This window comes from Aythya fuligula, chromosome 10 (genome assembly GCF_009819795.1).
Source record: "Aythya fuligula isolate bAytFul2 chromosome 10, bAytFul2.pri, whole genome shotgun sequence".
Lineage (NCBI taxonomy): Eukaryota > Metazoa > Chordata > Aves > Anseriformes > Anatidae > Aythya > Aythya fuligula.
In genome coordinates this window covers 13,148,926-13,162,522 of record NC_045568.1, presented here as the reverse complement: position 1 = coordinate 13,162,522, position 13,597 = coordinate 13,148,926, and the positions used below count along the sequence as shown (strand labels likewise).

The 13,597-nt window shown below is 35.4% G+C and overlaps 1 protein-coding gene across 4 annotated transcripts in view; it reads left to right on the top strand.

Annotated features, from left to right (window-relative positions):
• Positions 1-472: 472 nt before the first annotated feature.
• C10H3orf67 (chromosome 10 C3orf67 homolog) overlaps positions 473-13,597 on the top strand; it is a 65,761-nt gene continuing 52,636 nt past the window's right edge. The window contains exons 1-6 of one of the 4 annotated variants that reach the window (XM_032194380.1): positions 473-511; positions 975-1,064; positions 4,601-4,690; positions 6,797-6,886; positions 7,011-7,104; positions 9,161-9,233. In XM_032194380.1, coding sequence (XP_032050271.1) covers positions 4,670-4,690; positions 6,797-6,886; positions 7,011-7,104; positions 9,161-9,233 — 278 coding nt within the window. In that variant the 5' untranslated portion in view covers positions 473-511; positions 975-1,064; positions 4,601-4,669. The other 3 variants (XM_032194381.1, XM_032194379.1, XM_032194382.1) reach the window with 3 other exon arrangements.

Here is a 13,597-nt window from a genome sequence, read left to right as displayed (position 1 = left end):
ACCTCTTCCCAGAGGCTTTTGAAGCCTTCGAGAGGCATTCACTTATTCCTGACAACGCTAAACTAATGGTGCTGTGCTCATCTCCTAAGAGAAAAATGCATGATCCACAAGTCTAACTAATTCCATAAAGACCAAGGGTTTTTACACAGCTGCTCCAGTTTCCTTCTCAAAGAGGGGGGAAAATAAATAAATAAATAAAGGACTCTGGCACCCTGCATGGGGACCAGCACAGCCTTCTCCGAGGGCCAGCAGCCCTCAGGCATGCCCAGTTTTTATCCCCTCGGTGTGAGGCCTGCGGGCAGCCTGGCCATCGCCGGGAGACCCCCAGTCCCTTCACGGGAGCTCGCGGCCGAGGGCACCCAACGCCCGGCCGCCATCACCCAGCGACCGTGTCCACTTCCCCCGCGCCGCCATTTCCAACGGCTCCCTCCCCGCTCACCCCCGCCTGTCGCCGAGCCCTGGGCCCGCCCCCGCTGTAGGTGCGGCCTCGTCCCCAACCACCCTCGGCCAGGTGAGACCCGGCGGGGGCTGAGGTACCCGGGCAGAGCGACCCCGGTCCTCCGCGGCCAGCGGTGGGGCCGTGCCGGAGCGGGAGGGCCGTGCATGCCTGTGTCCAGGCCGGCCCCGGCGGCGGAGGGACGGGGGAGCCCGGCTGTGCGCTGGAGGGACGCGGCCTTTGTGGCGCAGGGAAACTGATCTGCGGGGATGCCGGGGCTTGAATCACCCCGTGTCAAAACGGCACATCTTTCCAAAAATGAAAAGTTTGATTCTATTTTTTTTTTAACTTCGTAATTCTGTAAGTTGCGTGTAAAGGCTGCCTCCGCCACTTTGGGCATAGGAACGCTGGCAGTCTTAGTATAGTTTATGAACGATCTTTTTGCCCATTTATTATATTAACTTGTGTTTTGAGAAAATATATAGCAGTGTTACAAACCCAGCTTTAAATATTCAATATGTGGAATTCATTTGTCTAGAAGATGCTAAAACCCTTCATCAGTGATGAACTGCTTTCCCTGGTGTGTCCCAGCCTACCATAAATCAGCACTGGCTTTGGGCCCGTGATGGTGAGTTATATGTATTAAAAGTCTTGGGTCTAAGCCTAGGTTCCCTGCCAAAATAGTGTGTTTGTGTCATTTTTCAATGCGAATTAGTACTAGGTGCGCATTCACTTTACTTTGCTTCATACTTTTGTCTCTGGAATAGAAAAATAAATAAACACAGCTTTCTCAACACTTGGACATTGATCAGAAAAATATACTCATATACTTGTGGAAATAGTCCCTTTTAAGTCAAGGGACTAGCCATGACTGCAGAGGAGTTAAGGAGTGCATGAGTCTGTCTCTCCCTTTCTCCCATGGGGTACATTAGTACTTAGTGTTAGGTCATTTAAAGAAGCCTGAAGGTATGTTTATGTTTACTGTTTGTGAAATACTTTCTTGCTTGTAACTTACAAGGGCACAGTTCTTACAATCACGGGGCTAGATGTACACAAAATACTACTGAAATGTGCTATATCACAGCATGAAACATTCTAGTTGGAAGAACAAAATATACATAAGAAGATGTCATAGGATGGGGGTAATTTTGCAGGGTCCTGAGTGGTTTGTGAGAAAGAGGGTTAAAGGGCCCTTTGGACTGCTGCTACTTTATTTTTGGTGTGGGAAGCATTATAAAACTAATGATCGGTCAGTGTACAATTCAAGACATCTCAAGGTAAATTCTGAAAGGAATGTGTTCTTCCAAACATAAATATCTTTCATTGTCACTTAACTTTATAAACTATATTTTTCTATTCTTCATGGTTTGTCATTGACTGACACTTTAAGCCTGTATTTCTAGTTGGGCAGATGTACTAAAGTACATGGTACAGCGGGGGAAAAAAAAAAAAAAAACAACAACAACAACAACAAAAAAAAAAACTTGATCTGTGAAAGAAAAATGAGAGAACTGCTACTTTACAGCATTCTATTAAGATGTCATTAAAAAGATTTATCTGAAAAATACGCAAAAAGTGGAGGGCTTACATTTCAAGATGCTGTTGATTTTTTTCTAAAATAGCCCCTCTTTTTTTTAAGGTAATTCCTCTGGATTTTAATCCCTTTTTAGATTTTTAGATTTTACAGAGAGGATAGGAATTGGAGAGATGAAAATGGAAAAATATTGCAATTATCAATTTTTCAGTCTTTTTCATGTGTTACCCTGATCCATTTACAGTAATCAGCTTCGTAGTATGAATTGTCCCAACACAAATGGTAACAAACTTTAAATCTAGTTCACTTTTAGCTAAAGTTAGAAAGACCTGTCTTGTTATGAATTTGACAGTTAGGAGTCTCTTCGGTTTTCTGAATCTATATAAAGTACATTCTGCAAATTAGTAATTGACATAGCCTGTATGTTTGTCAGTTTCAAAAACAACTGCATTGGTGACAAATACTAAGCCACATTTTAAGCCGTGTATTTGATGATTTGAAAATTAAAGATTTCTAGTGATCGTATGAGATGTCTAGTCCTTCAGTAAGAGTTCTTAACCTCAGAGGGTTTTTTTTTTCTTTTTACTACTGCACTTGCTAGATGTTACCAGTTTGCATATATTTCTACCCTTTCTGTGATCCATTGAAAGTCTTTAATTATTTGATCATGCTTTCAACTTTTTCTTAAACATATCATTTGAATTAGAACTTTTCGGTTTACACCATGCTTCCTCCACTTCAATTTAAGGATTAATTATTACCAGAAGGTTTTTTTTCTGTGAAATATGTGTCTACGTGTTTTTTTACTAGCACACGTATGTTTTTTCCATGCTCAGCACCAACCGAGTGAGAGCTATACAATACAATGCGGAGATAAATTAATGTGATGACGAGCCAAAGCTAATAAGCACTGCTGAAAAGCAAAGTGTATTAGCACAATATTGAACCCAAGTTAATATATCAACATGGCTTCCATTCGCTTTGCAGTCACACAGAGCTATTTGCGTCTTCTTTCAAAGCCCTGCATGATATACTTGTTAGTGGACTGGGTCTATGAAAGCCAGGTACACTTTATGAGAAAACAGTGAAGAAAATGAAGTATTACTTTCTATGTCTTCTGTGTAATTCTAACTACAGTGGTGTTTGCAGATACTGTAGCTGTCCACCTTGCTAAGTGGCTTTAGCCTGATAAGCTTGTTACAAATGATATGGTTTCTAAATTTCATTTTCTTCCTAATCAAAAGGATGAAAATGAACTAATGTTTCTGACAACAGTATGCTATATGTTTCTAATTTCTGTGTGTTTATATTTTTCCATTTGTATTTAATTTACAGTCAACTTGGAGGTTTACAATAATTGTTCCTTGTTAAAATAGAATGCTGTTTAACATCAACTGGTTTCATCACATTTTCCTAAATGAATGGTGATATATTTTTTAAAATAGAATGATGTTCTAATCTTTCAACTGTGTAAATTGTTTATGAAGTCATGCAATTTGTCACTGAATTCCTAGCTCATTTGCAGTTGTTTATCATCTTATAATATTTTAAACTTTCTGTTGCTCTCTGGTTGTGAGAGACCAGTATTACATCTAAACTTTTCTTCATGTGAAGCTATACTTATATTCACCTGGTCAGCATATTCTTCTGATCTGTTTAAAAAAACGATTTCAGGCTCCAAAAAATTCCAGAAATTAAAACTAATTTAATCTTGCAAGTACTCTTTACTGAGCTGAAGCAATGTACATAAGCAAGATATAAAAAATGAATTAGAAGCACAGTCTTTTGATATGTTTTCTCTGAGTTGATGAGCACTTTCAGTTTCCACAGTGAAGGTGCATGTTGTCTCTTGTGACTGGTTCTACCTGCTATTTAAGACTGACAACTGCTTTTTACGTTCAGCGGCCCTTCACATTCTGCTGACTTCAGATGAAATTGCAAATATTCTGCATGATCAAAAAGAGAAGTGGGAGGCTTCCGTATCAATCCCTTCACTTTCTACTGTACTGATTCTTCAACTGCAGAAATCCCTTAACTCACATTGACTTTAGCAGCCCTCAAAATAACTTAAGTGTTTGGTTTGAGTCTTAGGGTAATCATTCTCAAAGGAGACTGCTGAATATGAAAGAAGATAATTTGTCTAAGAAGTCTCTGCCGAATATCTCTAGATGGAGTGGTTTCTATTGCAGCTGTTCCATATGATTCTCTTCTTTTATATTAAATGTTAAGCCTCTCTTTAAAGGAATTCTGATGTTTTCCAGTGAGCACTTGATAAAAAAGAATAATAAAAAAAAAATTGTGTTAAAGATGATTTTCACTCATTTTTAAACCATGAGGAATCCTTCATTGTTAAAAATAAGGAGTGGTGATAAAATTACAATTTTAACTTGGAATGCGAGGAAAGGCATCATTGAGCACTTGATGCATAAAAAACCATTTTCCAAAATAGCATCAATATTAAGTTTTTGGAACTTGATTCTCTTGTGGTAGCCATCTGATGCAGTTGATACACATATTATGAAGGCTATTTAAGAATAGTATTTGTATCTTTTAAAATATTGTTTGAGTTTCAATATAGGAATTTTTTCATGTCAAATTCTATATAAATTTTGTTGTTTTTTTATTTGCAGGGTAGTGTATAAGTGTCTTTACTGACTGAAAACCTGAAATATTTTTCTTTTTGCTGTGAAAGCTGGAAAATGTTCAAAAATCAGTATCAGGTAAAACAGAAATACTTTCAATTTTTAGCCTCTTCCATTTCACCTTTGAGAGAACTCAATTAAAATGGCTTATTCAGGGGAACAAAAAGTCCAGATACAGAAATGTTCTAGAAAGTGTATTATTCAGTATTTTTATATTTATTAAAATGTTACGAAATAGTGGGTGGCTATAGATGCTGTGAGGTTTGGAATGGATATCGACATGGTGATATCAGTGACTATTTTTCTGCCTGGTCCCCTGTGGGATAGAGAAGGTGCCCCATCTGCTCCCACCCAGTCATGGAAGCAGGCCCAGCTCTTAAGGTATAGTCAGAACGGGACAGTTGTTTTCTCTTCCTGGTCCAGCACAGGTTACCTGTCAGGTACCACCGGCCAGCAGAGTCACATTGTTCACAAACTTTAGTATCACATTTTCTGTTTCTTGGTCTTCCTTTTCATTACTCTACTTCCCTTTCTCTACACCAGTCCCCTCCCAAGAAAGCAACCCATCCCAATTAGTTTTTCACAATAGTCCCAGATGTTCTACATCTGTACGTGAAACGTATTTCTGGTGCTGTTACCTAGGCTATCGCAGCTTTATATGGTATTAATGATATGGGCACTTAGGTGCTGTTTGCCTTGTAGGAGTGCAGTCCCCAAAAGATGCCTCATACTGCCCTCCAACTCCATCGCTCATGGAGTTTGACAGTTTCTGGTATAACTCCTCCTCAACCGCCCACGAGATCCAGCCATCCATCACGGCACTGTCAGTAACTTCTGTCAGCTTCTCATACCGATGCTTGTTATATTCAGCATTTTCTCATGTTGTGTCCAGTAGTAGTTTTCCATGTCCTGTTCAGTTATTTTAACATCAAGACAGGGCATACTCACGGGCTGCAGCGTTAACAAAATGTACCTGTTTATATTTTGGAGAAAATTCCAGTTGTTTGGAAAGATTTGTTACAAACATACACACATTGGCAGTAACAACTTTCTGACAGCTTGGTCCTATAGCCCTTAAATATGGCTGATAACTTTTTAAATCGATAGTACATCGTATTTTTTAAATTCTTTTTCATCCATTATGAATTAAAAATGTATTTTATGGATGCTGTTTATGGAATGCCATTTTTAATCTCCTTAGAACTTAGTAAGTGTAGTCACTGGGGTTATCTGTCAGGCATGGGGGAGAAATAATTTATATATGGTACAGAGTTGATGTTCTCTGAAAGCATAATTTGAAGCATTTATTTTTCTGGCACGACTGCTTGCCCCTCTTGCTCATACTGACTTCTGTACAATTGTTTGGGCAGCTGAGCATAAAGAGTATTGGGAAGTGCATACAACTAGAAGTGAGAAGGGAAAGACAAAGTTGTAGTGATTGATTAGGTTGACCATAATGCTGAAAAAATGCTGATCAAACCATAGCCTGAGTACATCAGAAGACATTTTCTGTGACATCAATTGTGAAAAACACTGAAGCAGATAATTCCATAAGAAGAGCTGATAAAGCCTGCTTCCCTAAATGCTAATGGTTAAATTCTTTGATGTCTTTATATGTTTCATGAACTGTTCTGTCAAATCAGGCTGGAATTTGGTAACTAGTAGAAAAGTTACAGGAAAATCTCTTTGACATACTCACACATGTAAACAGAACCAGCATGACTCTGTAAATGTAATTTCCTTAGGATGTTAGACAAAACATCAAACATGCAACAATTTTTTTGATCATTTAGCAGTATGTTTTAAATCTCACATTATTTGGTGAGTCATAGAAATAAGGCATATCTAAGTATAAATTGGTATCTCCAGCATATTTTTAGATTTTTTACAATAATTTTACTTTTCAGAGAATGAAATATATATAGAGAATGAAATATATATATATATTTCATGATATTGCTTCAAATTTATGTTCTGATCTTCTAATAAAGATAAATATTGACTATATGCATTGCTATATTGTAGTAGTCTAGAGGCTGTTAATACGCTATTGTCTGACTGATCAGTAATACTGACTGGTGTGGGGTGGGATTGTATTTGGTACATCACTGGTACTCTTGACCAGTGATGATTCTGTACTGAATATTTGGTTGGTTGATGCATCCTTAAACCATTTTATCATAGGGTGGTCCATTTGTTGAAATATTCAGTGCCCAAGGCAAGAACCCAGGAGCAAAATGGAAGATTTTTGGCAATCCTTCAGCTATATGGAAAGTAAGTTTTTAACAAACTTATTAAACCTAGAGTAGAAAACTTAGAAAAATGTGAATGAAACTTTATTTTAAGATGAAGAATTATATTAGGATGCTTATGTTTGTTTGTTTGTTTGTTTTTGTAGGAATATGATAAAGAAATAAAGGGCTTTGTTTTTGTACTTGAAGGAAGCAGTCAAATCAACAGAATGCAGCTACCAAAGGAAACTAAACAAGCTCGTAAGTGCCAAAGAACTAAATGTCCGTGATGCTGTTCTGATTATTAAAGCAGTCTTATATCGGAATGTCAAACTTGTATTATTCTCCCTTAATTTGAGCTTAGTTCAGCATTAGCAAAGTGTTTTTTCACTAATTTTTTAGTAGGTCAGCACAAATAAGTAAAAGGTATAGAAATGCTGAGTTAAAGTTCTTAAGGGAAGATCCTTGGTTGCTGTATATTGTCCTAATTCTGCTGGTTTGCTTCTGTGTCTGATCCTGCTACAGACTGATGTCTGTCAAACACCGTCTGATTCTATCAAAATAACTGGTGCAGTTGGAAAAAATAGATAAGCTTTCGGGACGTGTGTTAGAGCACTTGTCTTTTCTTATTTCTACTTCATCAATTTGTCTAATAAAAGATATTATCACTATACATGAATTTTGTATTAACTGAAATCACTTTGGTGTGATGACTTTTCCCTCAAAAAAATCCCCAAAAGTGGTATGAATAATGCTATATTTTTACATTTCTTATTCAAGTATGTTTTTGCTATTGAGTCCGAGATCTTAACACACATTATTGTAGTCAAGTATGTTGTGTAAGAGCTAGATCTTGAACTTGTTTAAATCAAAATCATAACATTTATTGGAATGAATTAAGCCACATCATTTGCACCAAAACAAAGCCCCAAAATCAAAGCAGTTTGTGTTGCAGAGGACATACAGCAATCATCTTAATTCATGCCTTAAATTCCACTGCAGGGTGTTGTATATTATAGGGCTTGTAGTAATGAACCAAGCTGTTTTAGGTTTAACCACATGCTTTTGAAGAAAAATTGAGTTGGTGATTTTAATTGATTAAAGTAGGAATTGTCTAATATACTTCTCATGCATGGTATTTAATTACCAATTAATACACTTTTTCTCAAACATACAGAAAAAAATAATAAATGAGAAGTTATTTAGACTGGTTATGCACTAAGGCCTTGAAAAATAATCTGATTTTTATAAAAAAGTTCAGTATTATATTCAGTATTCTAAATATTAGACTAATGTATCTTTCTGAGAAATCCAACCTTAATTTGTTTATTGTCAATCCTAAAATAAACTATTACAGCCTAAAAAGAGGCTTGAGAATTACTGCTGTGCATTATCACTGCTAAAAATAGTTTGGTTTTAAATCAACTGTAGCTAGTGCTGCAATACTGTAGCCAAATTCCCATCTCTTATCATTCTATCTCCCTGTCTCATTCTGTTTTCAGGTGTGTGCCTTAGGTATTTCATTTCTGTCAAATATACAATCTCCCAGTTGTACTGTAAATTTGGAATGCTTTTCCAGAATAAAAGACATTATGTACACAAATATAATTTGAAATCTTAAAATGCTATTTGACCCACAAAAGAAAAAAGTTTTGAATTGGCATTTTTCAGAAGAAGAAATAATGTTGCTGTCGAGTCTTGCTAAGTCAATGAAGACCGGCCCATATCCTCACAGGTGGAATAGCTAACAAAAACATAGAACGTTCAATTCACACAGCTTTGTACTATCTGTTTTTCGCCAAATTCCAGGATTCCCTGGATCCCTAAAGTTTTCTTGTGTTCATTGCCTCAGTTAAGCATGATTGTTGTAAAAATCAGAATACGCCACTCAGCATTGTTGCAGTAATCTGGATTGCATTTTTACTCAAGATTTTTTTAAAGTTATTAGTAAGGTTTACATTGTCACAAATGTAAAAGGAAGCTTCATCTAATTTTAAGATAATCTTGATATGAATGTATTACTTTATTTTATAATTGTTACAGGATGTTTGGTTCACATACTCTTGGAACACAATATAAGTGTACATAAAAAATCGGTTTCTTTTATTTTCATGAGAACTCCTCGTAACGACACAGATGAAACTTCTAAAATAACACTTTCACTGCAGTTTGATTTTTTTTTTTCATGTTCATGTGTTTAGTGAACCTTGGAAAATAGTATTGCAAGAGCAAAACTGTATAGTACAGCATTGAAATGCTTGATGGTGAAAGGTGTATTTGTACGCACACAGCATAATTATTTTTTTTCTGTTTCTAGTGGGACTGATCCAGCAGTTTCTGACACTTCAGATTTTTGTGCCATTGGGACAAGACTTCTCCACTGAGTTACTGTAAGATGCATAAAATTTCCTTGAATGCTTAATGTAAAGCGGATGCCTGATTGCAACCATTAATTGTAATGGCAGATTTTCCATTAAAGCACAATGACTTACCAAGTCAATAAGAAGTAATTAAGCTAATGAGATCATTATTTCTTGGATATTTTAACTACTGACATTCCTCTGAAGATTAAAAAGATTCTTAAAATCGTGAATGAAGATGGTAAGACTGAAGAAATGGGACTTGAATTTATCAAACAAAATATTGGCTCACAAGGATCTCCCAAAAATTGATAAGAAATTTATCAATCACTATTCCAGGGTCCATTGCTTTAGGGGAAAAAGAAATATTCTAATAATTAGATTAACAAAATAAATATTATGTCATTAGAAGCCCTGCAAGAATAGATGAGTTAAATGATGTGTAATTAAACTGGGTAAACTCAGTGCTGAATTTTATTTTTGTTTGTCTTTCTGTAACTTCTCTGTTCTTTGATGAATTTCCTGAGTGTAGTTCTGCTTACACTTTCTGCTCCTATGGTTTTAATTGCTGTATTACTTCTAAAAGTGTTTAGCAAAAGGGACTAAATAAACAAGATAAGTCATGCAGTAAGCAGAAACCAAGTACACAGATTTGCTTCTCATAGGCATTCTGTAGACAGATGGCAGAGGCTTAGTGCCAGGTTCAGGAACATATCTTCAAATTGCCTATGGTTTTGTACTGGGTTTGGTTCTTCTGGACGTTCATCTATACCTCTTATCAAGAACTTCTCTGCAATTCTTCCTCTTTCATTTTCCCTTTTTTATCACTTGTTTTTATTTCTTCTTTTTTTTTTTTTTTTAATAACCATGAGAACTCTACTTTTCTGCTGCCTCTTCCCTTGTTCTTTGCAGTTTCTCTTTTGAGCTTATATCAAGGCTTTACGGTTTCTCATTGCTTTTCTTGTTACCTCCCATTGCATTTGTATTTGCTATATATAGCATATATAAACATTCACTACGTTGACAATATTTGACTATATTTACTATATAAATTTAATATATTTAAATAGTTGTAACTTTTATTTTTTACTTCTTTTATTTTTTCTGTTAACATTCCAGATTCTAAATCAGTATTATCAGACAGCCTGGTAGAAATCGTAATTCTCTCTCCTCTTACATGCAGTGGTTTCAGTGCCTATGTTGATGAAGTAATCTGTCTTAATACATTTCCATTGAATTTTTATGAAAGAATAAATGTTTAATTCAGTGTAAGTGTTTCACTACTTAATTACGTTGTAATAAAATTGTGCTTATGCATTCAAAGTAACCAAAGCTACCAAAAGGTATATATGTAGAAGATGATAGAAACTTATTTCAAAAAAGTAATGTTTTGTATTAGAAATCAGCTGTAATTTATTGATGTACCAATAAACTCTGTGCAAATACTTGCAAAATAGACACTGTATTTTATTTTAGCAGACTCCTGATAATCCAGCAACTAATGAAGGCAAGTCCTTCTTCCTTCTTGTTGCTTATACATACTAGTAATAAGTGACTGCCATTCAGTTCTTTTTATTTCAAATGTTTTGAAAGGAATCTGTTGCTTGTTTGTGGACAGAATATTGATTGTGCTGGTGCTTCCTGGAGTTCAATGGTCCAAGACAGTTTTTTACGTAGTCTGGCTACGTACTTATAGTTTAGTCTTACTACTGAATCCTTGAGTAGCTTCATGTGAAAATTCATACCATACCAAGCCATCATACATGCAAATTTATTTTTAAGTAAAAAACACTTTGGCAAGTTCTATAACAGCAGCAAACGATGCTTTATGGTACATTTCTTCCCCTCCCATTCTGCGTAAGTAGAAATAGTATGAATACAGTTTGAGTTTCATCCTCACTTCTGCATTTTATTCAGTGACTTATCTGATCAGCAAACAAGAATTTCCTCAAGGCCATCCATCACTGCTGGCGTCAGCTGAGCTAAACCTTCTAACTTGCTCCTTTCAACCAGTCATGCAAGATTCCTGTCATAAATACTGAATGTGCAAACAACTGTTTAAATTATCTGTCTTGCCTTTTCTTTGGAAAAAAAAATTAAGTAGAAATGTAGGTACTTTGTTAGAGGGCATGAATAGATGAGTATCACCACATTAACAATCAATGTATTGATCTGCCTAAGAAATGTGTAAAATAAATTGTGGATGAAGAATTTGGTGAAGCATAATAAAATCTGAAATAAGGTAGAGAGCATGTAATTTATGCAGCCTTTTTGAAGCAAATAATAGCAAAGCTGTTAGTAATACTGGATATAACCATCTGTTGTAAATGTAGTAGCTGGTTGTTAAATCCTCAGAATTATGGATTTTGCTACCTTTCTGAAAAAGCAAAAGTAGCTCAATGTTTGGAAAATATTTGTGCATAGAAGAAAACAGCATCTGGCTTGTGTTGGCATTCTTGGTTTAGTTCCCAATATATGGACATGTGCAGGTGCTAGCATTTCTGCTTGGCATCTTGTCAAGCACACATACATTCATTCTTAAAATACTATAATGCCAGTCATTTGTCATACTTTATTCCTGATGTGTTTTTATTAGATGTTAGGTATCATGGGAAATTAGTAAGTCATATAATAAGTTTTACAGCAAACAGGTAGAGTTGTTGATGTGAGAAAACAGACCTTTAAATTGTACTATAGATTTCTCCCCTCCCAACAGAGAAAAGTATAGAGATATCTGGGGCACGAACAAGAGTTAGAGTTCTGTTTCTGGTTATGTACTGAAATGCCGTGTGGCCTTGTATATATCCTTGGAATTTGGTCTGCCTTTTTTCTTCCCCCCAAGTTCTTTCATACAAGTTGTGGGAGTAATATTTCTCAAGTTATTTTGAAAGTACATTACAGAGAGTTAACTACCTCATTGTTGCATGATACTTTTAAACATCCAAAACACTGAAAATTGGAGTGGTTATAAATTTGTCCTACTTGTCAGATATAAAAAAGGATTCATGCAATTAGTATAGAATTGAAAACAAAATTCACAGGCCTGGTTTAAAAATAAGTCACTAGTTATATTGGCATTTGTTCTGAAAAAGATAGGTATTTTTCCTCCCCCTGGTCAGGATAAATCTTTATTCGGGATAAAGCTTTATTCTGCAGATATGTCTAATTTCTCACATTTGATGACTTTGACTGCTTCTGCAGCTGTAAACCTATTCTAAGTCTTCTTATATCAATAGTTCCATTGTTCATTCAAATAATCAGTATAAAACATGAGGCACGGAGAAAGACTTTTTTCATTGTTGAAGGTTTTGAGCCTTTTTCTAGAGTATTGTCAGGTATTTTGCAGCTGCAGAACAAGAATATTCCCAAGTGAGTAATTTCTTGTTTCTTCAGTTATTGAAGGCGAGAATTCAGAATAAGTTTTTCATGTTTTTATAACAAAAAAATATATATATATTAAAAAGTGTAGATTCCAAATTTGTTGTAAATGTACTTGTTTTCCAAGGCTAGAAAGAAAGAAATGAGGATGGTGGTGCTGAATACACATCCTGAAACACTGATGAAATTACTCACACCTGGAGGCACAGGTGGCTAAAAAGTGGAGTGTTATCAGTTATTTTGATGATAATCTTTTTATAGTAACTTATGAGAATTAACAAAAAAATAAAAAAGTGATCAAATCCTGGCACAATTAAAGCAGACAAGACTAGCATGATATCTGATATCTGACTAATACATAAATTCTGAGGTTCTGAATGGCTGATGTCCTGGTGATATTACAGAATAAATAGCTGTGCTCTAAGACTTTATAAAGTGAAGAAAAATATTTATTATGTGTATTTTGGCTGGTGCATCACTTTAAATAACATGCAGTAGATTGAATCGTGTATGTTTGGTTGGTAGGGTTTGTTGTTCTGGATGTTCATATGTCGAGTAAGATAAATGTAGGAACCAGTGTTAGCAAGAAAACTTAGTTTTGTCTTTTTAAAGGCAGAATTCTTAGCAATTCACATAATTCAGTAATTAGAATAAAAGGTTTAAATGTGAGAAATATGTCTGTACTTAAAAGATGTATTACATATAGCAGGTATGAACATAACCTTTTCTTTGTAAACATGAAAAGACTGATTGTCTCTCTTGAGTAGATAAATTTGTGGAACGAAAAATAAAGTGAAAAGAATAACAGCCAATAATCTAAAGAAAAGACACAACAGAATTAGTTACAGGCATAAATAACTGCATTATAAGGATAATTTGATTCTGGAAAAGATATATGCACTAAACTTTCCACATATTAATACTCATTAGAGTACTTTGTCTATACTGAACAAATCAAAACCTATTTTCTAGAATTACAGTTTTCTAAAAGATTTGCCACAGCTGGCTGTGCTTCA